Consider the following 15959-nt stretch of genomic DNA (forward strand, 5'->3'; position numbering starts at 1 on the left):
ATTAGTTAAAATTCTTATCTTATGTCTCCTTTCCTTCAACTTGCTTATGGGTGTTACTTGTGCTTTATTAACTTGAATTTGAAATTTTCTGTTGAAAAGTCGACAAAGGATATATCAGTTTAATTGATTTCCAGCTCTTTTAGTCCTGTCAAGTTGCTATTGAAACTAAAATTTAAAACCTACAGACATAAAAATAATGGGACTGTTTTAAAAGATACTAAGTAGGAGGGACCTACAAATTATGGGCTTAGACCAGTAGGTAGGGAAACTCCATTCATGAAAATTGAGAATATTAGGGAGGCTGAGACAGTAAAGAAAGGAGGTTCTTTGAATAGAGAAAATTATCAATGTAAAAACAAGAAAAGCTCTGTTCTCTATTCAACTGCTAAAGCCTATTTTAAATGCATACTTTGAGTATAGAGTCACTATTTTAAGGCATAAGTATATTATAAAAGGATAACCAGAAAGCCGTGGTATGAGAATGAGGTTGCTCTGCTCTAGTATAATATGGGTGGGCAGTTCATACTGCAAATCCTCCGGCACCTCTGACCTCTGACTCTACCATGTTGAGGACTGCCTGTTCCTGGTTATACTGGCTGATCCAGTCTTGGCTGCACACTCATGGACGTCTCACATACAGCATCCTAAGGGCATTCACTAGGAGACAAAATGTAGTATTAGGGGCTTGGGTTTTAGAGATGGACAGGCTCGGCTTCTAACAAGGTTATCCACTAATGTTTTAGTAATCCAAGATGCAACGATGAACCTAAACCATGTGAAAGCCGGCTATATACTATATTTACACTGTATTTAAAGATCCTCACATTTTACGTATCTTAGTAGTTCACAGTCTGTCACTTTTGTCTGAACTCACATTGTTGGAAGGTAAAAGAGAAGCAACAGTTGATAGAAGGAAGGCAAATCAAGATCTTGTAAACAGCATCATCTGGTATTTGGCAAAGCGAAAGGATCAAAAAACAAGAATAAATTTGTTTTAATAAAAAACTTAGGGCACTACCCTGTTTCACACACAGTATTAGATTAGATACCAAATCTCCAAAGATGAGTAAGATCTCGTCTCTGTCCTTAAGAAACTCTGTCCTTAAAAAGAGTAGGCACTATGCTTTGATTGACTTTTCTATATGCACCATAAGACCAGCACTAGGCAAACCTGTGATGCAGGCAAATGGCCCTCAGCATCTTTTATGTCTCCTTTGCTGTCCCTCTGGGAGCACAGCAGTGGGACAGAAAGAACTGAACTTTGAGTCCAGATAGGCCTGGGGCTGAATTCTGTGCTACCACTTTCTATTTGTCAGCTTAAGCAAGTCTGTTAAGCCCTCAGTAAACCAAGTTTTCTCATATGTAAAATGGGAATATCAATACCTCGCCCATGGAATTGTTGTAAGAATTAAGTAAGATAATATGTGTTAAATATTCATTATAGTGCTTGGCATTTGGCTTAGGGACTATTATTTGTCTCAACTTCTAGAGCCTTCCAACCTTCCTGGGTACCCAGGAACCTTCTGCAGCTTGAAGGTACCTGTTTTAAAGAAAAGCAGTTGTAAACTAATTTGCAATAAAACATTAGTGCCACATAATTGCCAAATGGTTACTATTCCTAAGAGCTTTTGAATTTTAAAAGCAAATGCCTAGAAAGGGCCATATTGTATCCAAATTCAGAACTCTACTGGTGACATGCTAAACATAGTAGCAACAGGGAGTCTAGCCAGCCCTTATACTTAGAGTGCTTAAAGGTTTGGGTATAGCTAGAAAAAATTGCAATACTAGAAACAGATTTCATAAGTTCAGTTTATTCATCAGACATTTATTTTGGTACCTCCAGATGCCAGAAAGGATACTTGGTGTTGAGGAATTAACATGATATGGAAATAAGAAAATAGTAGCCAAGAAAAAAAATATTATCTATCTATATTTTTTTAAGTGAAGGATTCAAGGTGAATTACCATTTATAAATCATCTATTGGATGCCGAGTACCATATTATGTTTCTCATATGTACTATCTCACTTAACCCTCACAAAAGCCTATAAGGATATTGTCCCTAATTTATTGATGAGGAAATAGAAGATAAGAGGTTAAATGGGTTACCCAAGGCCACACAACTAATGGCTGGGAATCAGAATTTGAATCTAAGATCTTGTAAAGTCTACACCACAGTTAGTTTGAAGGGAAAAAAGGGAGTATAGGAATGAAAGAGGAGAGAAAAGAAATAAAATGAAATGTGTGAAAATCACTGCACATTGCCATTAGATTCTTGATTACTTATCTCCTGCCTTTGCTGTGCTACAGAGATATTGCCAAAACCCTTTATTTTTATTCTTTCTTAAATAAAACTTTTAATTAGAAGCCTTGTGTAATTGCTTATTTATAACCTGAAGTTTTAAAATAATTGTGTGAAGTGCAAACTCCTATCTTCTCTTACAAAGGCATATGGACAAGATATTAGGCATTGTTTGTCATCATTCTTTGAGGGAGCTCATTAACTGTGATAGTCTGGACTTAGAGGCAAATGGGCAATATGTTTGCCAAGGTAAGAGACAATTTTCCTATGAGTGGCTAATTTTAAAAAAATCTTTAAAAGACTCATTATAAATTCATTTTGTTCTTGTTGACTAATGTTTCAATAAAGTGAAACAGCATCTGTTTCTAATGGGACAGCACTGACTTCTTAAAGATTCAATATTCTGTAGGCTTCAAAACGTAGAAAAACTTACTGTAAATAGAATTCTTTATGCTCGTTCTCTGAATTAAGAAGCACAGAGTGTGTCATTTAGGTTAGACACTAAAGTAGAAGTGATCTCGTACACTAGGTTCTCAGAAGGCTTATTTTCTGAGAGGTATATGAAATCAGGTAACATCTTAAATTCATCATATCACATGGAATTTAAATGGTAAAATATAAGACAAACCATTTCAATGCCATGATTACTAAAATTTTTTTAAATAATAAAATAAAATAATTCAAACAAAATAATTCATGACTAGTCAAGTTGTTTCTGTTTGGGAAAGAGTTGAGAAAAAGAATGACAAGGGAATCTAGTACTTTTTACTTTAAAGCTAAGTATTTAATTTCATTTTTGCGGTTGTGTCCAAATATTATCTTCGGTTTTGTTTGCCTTCTATTTCTGTTATTCCTTACCACTAAGAGCAGCTTTTGACCATTTTGACCATCAGCTAAACAGTGTAGTTAATCAGTTTGTGCTATTTTTATACCTTTAAATTTAGAACTGTCAGGTTTTTTTAACTGACATAGATTGAATTATAAGGCAAGGGACTGTTATTTTATTCCAGTTCTTTGAAGGATACTTGTAAAAGTACTCTTTCTAATTGGCCAGGTGTTTATATACAGTATACAAATGACTTGAAAGCATAAGTTCAAAACTGATATTACTCAGCTTTTCCTCTTAAATACAAATGAAAGATTAGAATTTTAAGACTATAATCCTTCCCTTTTCAAATCAGCTATCCTCATTATAAGTATGAAAAGCAGAAAAATACTAAAGCTACTGGGCATCCTGCTTCTACTAATTTAGAATCATTGATTTGTGGGTGGACATTATTATTATTATTATTATTATTATTAAGATGTGAAAAGACTTATAGAGGACTTACTTCTACCCTTTCAGCTAACAGAAGGACGGACTGAGAAAGAGAGATGAAGTGACCTGTGTAATGTTAGGAGAATCACCCAGGGCTTTTGAACCCAAGTCCAGTTTTCTTTTCTTTATCACAAGTTCCACTCTCTTTTGGAAATGATGTATATTTCTCTTTGAGTATAAAAATACATCAACATCCTGTTAGGATATGGGAGATTTAAGTGGAGCCACCTCTGGACAGAGGATAAAGTTTACGGTTATATGACAGGAAAAAGGAAACAGGGGAGCAGGACCAAAAAAAATTGGTGGGTATTAAAAACAGAACATCAGTATCCTTAAGGTGGATGTATTTTATGTTCAAGGTTGGAGGCAAGTGAGTTAAACTGAGATGACATCAGAGATGTAGGGTAATAAAGCAGATGAAGATGTAGACAGTCATGGAGCAGAGAGGACTTTAGTTTTGAAGGATAGAGAACCAGCCTTTTAGTTAAAATACGGTTAAAAGTCCTTAGACAGGGACATTAACCTGGCAGGGACAGTATCTAGACAGTATCAGGAAAAAAATAGTTGTAGGTCACAACACAGTTGTCAAGTTTAAAGGTTTCTGTCCCAAGTTAGCCTCCATTGAGTAGGAACTTGTAGTTAATCTTTTTTTATTCTTTCCTGTAATATTTCTAACTAAATCCATTTCACCTAAAAGTATTCTGTAATTTAATGTCTTTTAAAATCATTAGTAAAACAACTTTCGGTCAAAAAATGGTGACTTACATACCTGTAATTCAAGCATTACTCAGAATGCTCTGGCTTTCTGCACTTTGTGACAAAATATCAAATCTTTGGTATTATCTTTCACCAACACCATTTTGGAGGTGTATACAAATACACCCACACATCACAAGAGGCAATTTTTAAAAAATGAACATGCATGTCATCATCATTTTTGGATACATTTTACTTTAGAGCATAACTAAGGTAAGGCTAGATCTTTAAAATTATATTATTTTATTGCTCCATGAAGTTTAACATCACGGAAGATGTTAATTATTCTTACTCCCAACGGTGCTCATGTACCAACATTTAAGGAAAATCAATATATAGTTCACTTATATTCTTACTTGAAAAGAAATATTATAATTGTTTTTTGAGGAAGGAAACAAAGGTAGTATTTTGCTTTGCGTTATACAAAGTTGCTTTGCTGAGATTAGAAACCTTGGGATTTTATTTGGTGTTCAACCATGTAATCTTATTCACTAATTTGACCAAAATACAGTGCCAGTCAAGAATGAGAACACACTTATTTCAGTCCAGTCAAAAGTGTTATGTTAGACTGTGACTGATAGTCCTACAAATAATTCTGACAATGTGGGATTCGTGTTAGTAATGACTAAATTTTAACTTAATGCACACATAAATGTGTGTTTGTGCATAGGCGCATGTATGGGCTCTTTTAGAATCCATATAAGTCACAACTGAGGGCATGTTCATAGAGCTTGGCTTAAAATCTCTCACTGATTAGTGCATACATGTTCTCAGAAGCTAAAATAGAACCATGTTGTAACAAGCTATATTTATGTCATGGTTTATACATAGCTATGTTCCTTCACAAGTGAAAGCTGCAGTCAGTATAAACCTGATATAATTGATTCCCTCTTTTTTGGACACAAATAATCTCATAATAATAATAACATACAAAAGGAAAAGAAAATGGCCCAGAATCCCATGACCCTAACAAATCAGAGATTTTTCATTTCTTTATATTTTTTCCTGTTCTCATTCTTATGTATATATCTTTTATACAGAGATGTAATCATCACATTAGATATCACTTTTTGGGTTTTTCCCCTTGTACTATTAAATCATAAGTTCTTCCATACATTAGTATTCAAAGTTATTGTTTCAAATAGCTGCATATTATGCTGTATGTTGATGTCTTGGTATGACTACTTTGTATGAGTTATTAAGCTTGTGCCCCAAATACCTTTTTTAATCTAAGGTTTTGTATGCCATTCTGAGAGAAGAAATACTCTATTAATGGTGGCATGTTTCAAGCAAAAGTATGTTTGTTTTTATTTTTAGATAGCTTATGGCAAAAATTCATTTTCAGTTCAATGAAGTATATGTTTGTAAGTTTTGCCATCTGCCCCTTGATTGATAGATGTGTAGGCTGAGGAGTTTAAGTGTTTGGTTTTGCTTTTAGTAGTTGTGTATGTGTGTGTATATGTGTGTGTGTTTCTTTTCAGAAGGGGAGGGTAATGTCTTCTGTTGGAATATGCACTCCACCCTCTTTGATAAGGCTTGTGGTAAGATGTGCATCATGCCCCATGACGGTCATCTTCATAGCATTAAGCTCACAGCTCTTAGCTCCCATATGACGTGTGGAGGGTGGACTGTATTGCAGTCATATTCACCTTTCATTTGTGTGTTTGATGTGGCATTTATATTAAGTAGGAGTAATTTTTTTTCTGATTTTTTTTTCTTGTGTCACCAGTGCACCTATTCCATTCTTCCATCGCTGTGCTCCTGTGAACATTTCCTGCTATGCCAAGTTTGCAGAGGCCCTGATCACCTTTGTCAGTGACAATAGTGTCTTACACAGGCTGATTAGTGGAGTAATGACCAGCAAAGAAATTATATTGGGACTTTGCTTGTTATCACTAGGTAATTGTTTTTCTCATTATTAGCTATTGCATAGTACTGCAGTAGAAGACTGTTCTTTTAACCAAAATATGAATACTGCTGGGGATACTTGTAAATTGTTTAACTTCCCATAGCCAAAATAATTGTTTCAGAATATATATAGTTATAAATAGATACATATTTTAAAAAGAATATATATATATCTGAAACTCATTTCCCGTCTTTTTCTCTCATTGGAGAAAACTGGTGTATTCCCAAACTTTGATTACAAAGTCTATAATAACCTTTAATATGATAATAGGAGGTTTCTATTATCAGCATCCCTTTGTTTTTAGTTTTGATTCCAAAAGGCTTACCTGCTTATAAAAAGAGGCTACATATTCTCTTTTATATTTCCATCAAAGAGCATAGATTTCTGATATATTATGTTTGGATTATATAATTTTTTTCATTGCTACAATTAATATCTGTATTGCTTGAAAAAGTAGGAAATCTCCACTTGTTAGCCATTAGTTTTTTGGTCAATAAATAGATAATAAAATAAATAAAAGCAAATAAATGTTATTTTCAAGATGTAAATTCCCTATATTATCCGAGAACTATATGTAGCCATATCAGAATTTATAGACTTTTTTAGTTGGGAGAAGTAAACTGTAGCAGGAACCAAACAACTCTTTTGTTATATAAGTAAAATGAGTGTTTATGCCTGTTAACACCAATTATAGTCATTGAGAAGTCTAGCTATATTTCTGTCTTGTCATTAGAGAGTATTTTCTTTTTGCTTAGGTAGTACTTGACTCAGTTGAAATAATGCTGTCCATATGAAAAGCTATTTCTGTGATATTTGAAACGCTCCCATCTGTTTTTGGTTCCTGTACATTTATTGCAAATGTGAGTACCTTAATAATGTTACCTAGTCACAGATCCCAACCATTTATTTGGCTTTGCAAATGGTCCAAGGAAACTTGATTATTAGTCTAGCTTTATATAAAAATTTTTTGATTTCTGAAATAGTTGAATACTTGAACCAAGAAAAAAAAATGCAAACTTAAAAATAGTGTTAATAATGTTGTTAAGCCTTTGGAATTCCATTTTTTATTAGAATGGTTTTCTTTTGAAGTTTAAGATCTTTATTCATTTGTTTGTGAAATGGGACTTTAGATAATTAAAGATGAACAAATTATGATTTCAGAAATGAATTTCCCCATGCAAGGGTTAAATCTTTTCAGTTTCTTTTGAGATTTTCACTCAAGATTTTGGCATGTTGGAATTTAGCTTGGGGTGGGTAGAGGAGTTGGTTAAATAACTCAAACTAAGCTTTGCTCCTTTTTTGAAGAGCTTCTTAGTCAGGACCCCTGACCTCAGTTGAGAAGTAACGTCAGAGGAATTTTGGCTTCAGTAGTTTTCAGGATATTATTCTATAGGGTCAGACCATCTCTTGGAGTTTTAGAAGAGAAACAACTAGAAAAAGATAATATACCATCTGGCTTGTTGACCGAACATCAGAGAAGTTGGTCCTGAAACGCATAGGTGACTCAAGGAAGTGTAGCGCCTAATTTAACTGATCTCTGTCTACGTGTGGTAATTTTTCCGGTCATCAACATGGCATGTCATTCTCTACACTTTGTGTGTTGGCATCTATGTTTGCATGTGAGTTCTGAAGTCTTCCTGTGGCAAATCCACAACAGTTCTGTGCTGTTTTTGAGTCACCATATACATTTGCATGTATTCTTTTCTGTCATTTATAAACCCAGTTAGGTGCCTTTGGTTTTAAGTGATGCTGTTCAAGTGGTACAAGTACCAAAGTCAAAGTACAAAAGCAGCCAGTTTCCTTTCTTACCTAAATTGGAGTCATGAACTTGTCAATAGCAACAAATTATTTCCCTAGGAGAAAACAATTGAAAGAGTTCCTCTTTATATTTTCTAAAGTTTTCAAATGATATTCTGTGTGTTCTTTATCTTCCCTGCAGTTCTGTCCATGATTTTGATGGTGATAATCAGGTATATATCAAGAATACTTGTGTGGATCTTAACAATTCTGCTCATCCTGGGTTCACTTGGTAAGCTGCTTATTCCTTTGTTTTTTAGTGATTAGAATTGAGAGTTAAAGTTTGCCTTTAACAATCCCTCAATTCAGAACTATTTTGGTTATTTTAAATAATTTTCCTCTTGTAAGGCCTGTGAATTCATTGATAAAATGTAAAGACAGGTGAGTGGATTACATTTAAGTTAGTTCACTGTGAGATCACTAAATCAAATAAAATGGGAAGGTCAGTGGCTTTTGGAATAAGAGCAAGTGAGATATTTTTAAATGGGGACTAACGTTTTTCTGTCAATATCAGTTTGAGGGGGAGAGTACAATTGAAAAGAAAGGAATTGAGCCTCTGTTCTGCTCCTGCTTTTGAATTTTCACTTGATTCTTCCAGTGCTCCCTGCCTGGCAAGTGAAGGGACCCTTTCTTTTTATCTTGCACTTTTTTAAGGCCTGAATCAGCCATTCTAAGGTGTTGAAATTCTTCCTGGTTGAAAAGTGTTCCTGGCAGGATAACTCTGTCAGGGGCGGGGTGTGTGTACATGTGTGTGTTTAAAATTTTGTTACTCGTTTTTCTGTCTATTGACATTCTATTTTGTTTTTATTTTAGTGTTTCTAATGAAACCTTCTGGGTTTTCTGTGTTTATTGTCTTTAAAAAAAAATTTCCCCCTCCCAATTATAAATGTCATACCTACTCATGGCATCTAACTACTTCCATGGTAGAAAATAGAAATATAGGAAAGAAAATAAAAGTTTTATTTCACATGCTACATCTTCTCTTTAAAGAGTATTTACCTTTGCCTTTAAAAATGTCATAATTATAGGGACCCACCTTCAGTTCACCAGTGTTAGCATTTGGAATCCAGACCTTGATATTCATATATATATGTATGCGTGTGTGTGTGTGTGTGTGTGTGTGTGTGTGTGTGTATGTATATAGTATAAAAACGTTTTAACCCAATATGAAACTCTTTCAGTAGGAGAATTTGTCACGTTTACCTGGTATGTTTGGTCTTACTGATGTCATCTGTTTTATGTTTTCCTTAAATTTATGCTTCCTTATTTTGTTTTCCCTATCTTTGCTGTATGGAATTGTGTTTTCTTTGGTTATTTTCACCATTGCTTTGGATGGTAGAATTTTATTTTCACTTCTTCAGTTGGTAACCTAAACATTTTCAGAAAATATTCTTCAGTCTAGAATTCTATAATTATTAAAAGCTGAAATGAAACAATATTTGTTGAGGTCCCCCCCCCCTTTAAATTTAGCATAAACTTTCCTTCCTGTCTAATCCTACTCTCTTCTGCCCACTCGCACTTTTTAGCTCTTGTTAAATATTCTGAGTGTTCATATTCAGGTTATTATTAAACTTAAAATATTATTTGTTGTACTATATCTTTTCAAAGAATTTTGCTTACCTTTGCCTTGAGAAGTTTCATAATTATATTTAAGTTTATTTAAGTTCTCTCCTGTCCTGATTTTAGTGAGAACTACTGGTCCTGTTTTTATTTCTATTTTTATTTTTTTTTAATTTTTATTTTACATTGGAGTATAGTTGATTTACAATGTTGTGTTAGTTTCAGGTGTACAGCAAAGTGATTCAGTTATACTGGTCCTGTTTTTATAAAAGTTCATTCTTGAGTTCTAAATTTCAGTTCATATTTGTTTTGACTGGAATCTGAGTTCAAGTAACTTATTCATGAAAGACTTATGGGTTGTAATATTCTGAATTCTTGGTTATCTAAGATTGCCTTTGCCTTCACATGTGAATATTGAATTTGTTGCATATAAAAGTCTTAAGATACAGTATATTGCCTTATGTCTGTACTTCATTTCAGAGGAGAACTTTGAGACCAGTCTAAATTTTGTTCCTGTGCCCATAACCTATCTCACTTACCTAGATGTTTATATAATTTTTAACTTATCCTTACAACTTAAAATTTTTGTCTGGTTCAGAATCTTAACTCAGTTTGCCTATGATCTCTTTTTTGGGGAATCTTTTTCAACTTTGAAAAGTTTACTTTATTTCTATACTTGTTTATTGTTTCCATCCTGGTGGTTTTCTCTTTAAGATCCTTGTTACTCTCCTGCTATCATCTTCTAAATTATCATTTTAATCCTTTTGTCATTTTCTTTACATTCAGGAAGAACTCTTCAAGTTTATCTACCATATCACTGATTTTGTTTTCCTAGGTGTCAGTCTGTACTTGGCTACTTAATTTTGTTATTCCAATTTCATCTTATTTGTAGGTCTTCCTTCTCTCAGCCATCTTCCTTTTCATTTCAGTTTGTAGCCTTCACATCTAATTCTGTGTTTAGATGATGTCTTAGTCAGTTTGGGCTGCTGCAACAAAGTACCACAGACTGGATGCCTTATAAACAACAAACATTTATTTCTCACAGTTCTGGAGGCTGGGGAGTCTCAGATCAAGGCACCAGCAGATTCGGCATCTGGTGAGGGCCAACTTCCTGTTTCCGGCCGTCTGATTGCTGTGTCCTCACATAGCAGAAGGGGGAAGGAGCTCTGGGGTCTCTTTTATAAGGGCACTAATCCCATTCATGAGGGCTCCACATTTATGGCCTCATCATCTTCTAAAGGCCCCACCTCCAAATATACCATACTAGGGATTAGGATTTCAATAGATGGGTTTTGGGGAGGCACAGCATTCAGTTCATAACAGATGGATAGCTTTTATAATAAAAGTAGATTTGAATCCCAGCTCTCCCACTTACCAAGTATGTGACATTTGGCATGCTGCTGAAATTTCCTAAATTTCAATTTCATCATTTGCAAAGTGGAGCTAATAATACCCACTTAATAGCATTGTGTTTAAATGTGGTTGCATCTATTTGTGCTAATTCCTGGCACAAGTTTAAATGTTTAATTAATGATATCTACTGTGGATGTTATGAACAATGCCCTTGATGTCATCATTATCATCTCATTCTATTTTCCTTGAACTTCAGGCTTTCTCTCAACTTTTTATTTCTGTTTGTAGAGAACGTATTTTATTCCATTTTTTGAGGATATTAAACAGTTTTCCAAACAATTTTCTTGTACATTCAAGATTCCAAAATGGAAGTAGCCTTTCCCTTTCTCTGAAATATTCTTCATAGACTCATGGTTGTTTTGGTTTGTTTAATCATCTTCCATAGAAGAAAAATTCATGCTTAATATTTGCCAACAGGTAGTTGGAATTTCCCTTTGACACTATTCACTCTTGACTTGAGTGCACATGGAGGTCAGGTTGATTTGCATAGATCTCAGCCCAGTTGCTTCTCTCCCAAGCATTCATCTCATCCACCTATACATACACATCTCTACTCTGAATCTTCCATTTCCTTACCGTGACCTACAAGGCCTTGCAGTATGATCTGGTGCCCAGCTCCCTCTCTGCACACATCTCTTACTGCTTTCCCCATTGCTCATTGCCGTAGCCACAGTGGCTTCCTCTTTTCTTGCCTGCCAGGCATGGCCCATATCAGCATCTCAGAACTTGCTGTTTCCTCTTGCCTGGAACACTCTTAGATAGTTTCATAGATTGCTTTCTCCCTGTCTTTGATTCTTTTGCTCAAATATCGTCTCACCCCAGTGAGGCCTTGCTTATATACAATTGTAATGCTTTCCCAGCCCTAGCACTTTCTATCCCTTACTGGCAACTTTTTTCTTAGATTTAATATACTCTATTTTCACTTGTTTCCTTGGTTTTTTTTGTTTCCCCATTACTATATATGCTGCATGAGAGTTGATGTTGGTTTTTCACCGCTCTATCCCCAGCCCCTAGAACAGTAGGTGCTGTAGGCACTCAAAGTGTTTGTCGAATGGATTGAATGAAGGTGTCCAATGCAGCTGTCTTATATGGAGGCAGGTCTGCCTCCCTCTTCAGTCTAGATCTCAGAATCTCTGAACCAGACATGGAGATAAAAATTCCCATCCCTAGTGCCCACCGCTATCCAGCTATCAAAGATTTCCTATCTTTGTTCCTACCTTTGGTGGGAACTACTCATTTGATCTTCATTTATTCATTGTACAAATATTTCGTCAACTGCATGAGTGTCTCCTCACTAGGCACTGGGGTTACTGTACAACAGAGAAGATCTTTGCCTTCCTCAGCTTCATTGCTGATTTCTGTAACCCTTACTTGCTTCCCACAGGCTCCTTAGCTTAAACAGGCGCTGAGGCTCTCTTCGTGACCAGTTCCTCTCAGGGGTATCTGTCCTTGCTGGCTCTCTCTCAGCTTCAGAGTTGATAATAAGTACAGTTAAAGAAAGTTTATTTGATACAGTGAGAGATTTGTAAGTGCCTAATGTGGAAGTTGTAAGTGGAGTCATTGGAGTTCCCCTTATGCTGGCAAAAAGTTACAGCCACGCACCTCCCAGCCAAATGGATTGCTGCTGTGTTAGTCCACGTTGATATATAGGAAGGGTCCAGAAAATTGAGGATTTATGTTACACATTTTCTTGTGCCAATAATTGCAAAAACAATTGGTTTTTTTGTCTCCAGGTGGCACAGGTGTACTATGGTGGCTATATGCAAAGCAAAGAAAGTCTCCCAAAGAAGCAGTTATCCCTGAACAGCTTCAGGTAGCTGAAGACAATCTTCGGGCCCTCCTCATCTATGCCATTTCAGCTACAGTGTTCACAGTGAGTACAGGCCTTGGTGTATCTTTCAGGTTTATGTTTTTATTTATAGATCATTAATGAAGCAGAAACTCACGCTTAGCCATTGCATGCCTAACCATGATCCCTATTGGATAAAATCTCTGCCCCACAGTGTATGACATACTCAAAAGTCTTCAGAAGGCTCCCCTAAATGATGAGTGCTATTTGATGTGACATTTTGTTCTGTACTGCCTGCTTTTTGAGGGGGAATTTTCACCTAGAATATTAATTATCATTTTCTAGTAAGAACATACATCTTATTGTCATGAGATAGTGTAATTATTTTTAAAAAACAGTTCTCTTTACTATAGAAAAGTCTATTAAGAAATAGGCTACCTAGTATAATTCCATCTACTTAGTCACTAATTATTTTCCCATTTTTCCCTTTTAAACTTTTAACAACATTATTTTAAAAAGAGAGGTGAGCTTCACTAACTAGTATAATTATTATAATAATTGCAGTAAAATTATTCATTAACATGTGGTTCAGTAATCTATATTCATATCTTTGGTTCATCTCCTTCTCCTCTCTGAAAAAAGGGGAAAAAAATCTCAGTCCACTTCTTGGAGCAATCCCAAGCTTTTCATTGAGCATTAGAAACTAAAAATAAAGCCATCATAAAACCATTGGTGCCAAAAGATTTTTGTTTGCTATCATTGTACAAATATTTATTAATCATCTTTTAAGTACAATTCTCTGTGCCAGGTGCCAGGGCAGAGTGGGGAGTGACAAAGGATAAATGTGACATGGACCCTGCTTGTAAGGTGCTTTTGGTCCAACAAGGGAGATGAGGTATAAGTTCTCTGTGCTTTTGTGGTCATAGCATATCGTCTTTTCCCCTATTTTCAGAGTGGCAAGCATGTATCTATTTAAATAAATTAAGAGTCTCATCCTGATGACAAACAACATGTTTTGATTCATAACGAGTGGGAAAAGGGAAAGTAGAAGAATTAATACATCTAGGATGTATTAATAAATTGAGAAACTCTTTTATGTTTAGCTTTAAAAGACATTTTCAATATATAATGAAAAATAAGGGCTGCAAGAGAGATACAGACTGTTAAAGTGTTATTGGGATTCAGAGAATGATACATCCCCATTTTGGAATGAAGGGTTATGTTAAAAAATTTCCACCATTGTTCAGTTTCTGTTTTTACTACTTAAAACAGTAGCTGGAATCTTTCCATCTGTTCTCTCCTACAGGTTATCTTGTTCCTCATAATGTTAGTCATGCGCAAACGGGTTGCTCTCACCATCGCCTTGTTCCACGTGGCTGGCAAGGTCTTCATTCACTTGCCACTGCTAGTCTTCCAACCCTTTTGGACCTTCTTTGCTCTTGTCCTGTTTTGGGTGTACTGGATCATGACACTTCTCTTTCTTGGCACTACCGGTAAGAAGACATGTTACTTCTTTCTTTTAGTGATGAAACTGATTTGCATTAAAATATTTTAAAACATCAGAGAGATATAATTCTTAAGACATTTATGGACTAAGGTCTAACAACCATCAGAACTAGCAATGGTTATGGCTCTTCAGTAACATATTCCCCGTTCATGATTTTTAGAACATCCCAGCAAAGTGAGTCTAAACCAGGTAGGGCCTGAAATCATACCCAGTTTCAAGATGGTTATGGATTTGAAGTAAGCTCCTGTACTGACTCAGACATTTGGATTCATTCTAAGATGAACTAATGAATACAGTGCTGCTCTGGAATTGCCTCAAACTCCAGTTATAGCCAAAGATCAACTTGCTTCCTTGGGACTTTCTAGTTTGGAAATGACCTGAACCTATGTAGAGCTAGTAGTGATACAGTTCACAGTTACACTCTCAGACTTGCTTGTAGGCATACTTAATATCAAAGGTTATTTATGTCTAAATGGAATTAATTATGAGGAGTGGTATAAGGATAGTAAGCTTACATGTAACTTCTCTGGCCATTCAGCACACCATCACCAATTGAAAATAATATTAATTTCTGTACTTTGCTAATAATTTAGGTCTATAATTATTGGACAAGTAATACCTCTGAAAAATGTTGAAGTGTTTGAAAATTCATGCCTACACTAAATAACTGATAATGTGGTAAGAACTATATTCAGGGATTCCCTGGTGGTCCAGTGGCTAAGACTCTGAGCTCCCAATGCAGGGGGCCCGGGTTCGATCCCTGGTCAGAGAACTAGATCCCACATACCTCAACTAAAGATCCTGCACGCGGCAACGAAGACCCTATGTGCCGCAATTAAGACCCAGTGCAGCCAAATAGATAAATAAATAAAATTTTTTTTTTAAAAAAAAGAACTATATTCAAATAGAACAACTTTTAAAAGCTATATATGATGCCTTTGAGGAAACAAATGCTTAATTGTACAGTGTTTGTCTTTACAAGTTCTTAAGTGATAATTACTTTTGTCCCTTAATGTAATAGCACTGTGATCATGAAGTCAGTGGTTTGGGGATAGGGACATACTGTTGGAAATTAGATTAATCTCTTAGATTTAATAGCCATACTTATTGGTTTATGCTTTATGTGCTTTTTCTTTCCTTCTTTGATATTTTCCTAGGCAGCGCTGTTCAGAATGACCAAGGCTTTGTGGAGTTCAGAGTTTCTGGGCCTCTGCAATACATGTGGTGGTACCATGTGGTGGGCCTGATTTGGATCAGTGAATTTATTCTAGCCTGTCAACAGATGACTGTGGCAGGAGCTGTGGTAACATACTATTTTACTAGGTGAGAATTTATACTTGTCAGAAAACTTAACTTGTAACTACCTGGATGGACCTAGAGGGTATTATGCTAAGTGAAATAAGTCAGACAGAGAAAGATAATAACTTAACTTGTAACTACACAGATGGACCTAGAGGGTATTATGCTAAGTGAAATAAGTCAGGCAGAGAAAGATAATAACTTTGTATAGTGACCAATGATAACTAGACTTATTGTGGTGATCATTTTGTAATGTATAGAAATATTGAATCACTATGTTGTATACCCAGAACTAACATAGTGTTGTAGG

The 15959-nt window shown here is 35.3% G+C and overlaps 1 protein-coding gene across 7 annotated transcripts in view; it reads left to right on the plus strand.

Annotated features, from left to right (window-relative positions):
• SLC44A1 (solute carrier family 44 member 1) overlaps window positions 1–15959 on the plus strand; it is a 214471-nt gene that overhangs the window by 107715 nt on the left and 90797 nt on the right. For all 7 annotated transcript variants that reach the window (XR_005020315.1, XM_036855427.1, XM_036855425.1 and 4 more), the window contains exons 6-10: window positions 6105–6274; window positions 8224–8313; window positions 12788–12927; window positions 14150–14336; window positions 15508–15673. Coding sequence is in view for 6 of the 7 variants with exons in the window: in XM_036855427.1 (XP_036711322.1) it covers window positions 6105–6274; window positions 8224–8313; window positions 12788–12927; window positions 14150–14336; window positions 15508–15673 (753 nt within the window). In the remaining variant the exon portion in view is untranslated. The remainder of the gene's footprint in view (window positions 1–6104; window positions 6275–8223; window positions 8314–12787; window positions 12928–14149; window positions 14337–15507; window positions 15674–15959) is intronic.

The sequence above is a fragment of the Balaenoptera musculus genome, chromosome 6, assembly GCF_009873245.2.
Source record: "Balaenoptera musculus isolate JJ_BM4_2016_0621 chromosome 6, mBalMus1.pri.v3, whole genome shotgun sequence".
In the NCBI taxonomy this organism is placed as follows: domain Eukaryota; kingdom Metazoa; phylum Chordata; class Mammalia; order Artiodactyla; family Balaenopteridae; genus Balaenoptera; species Balaenoptera musculus.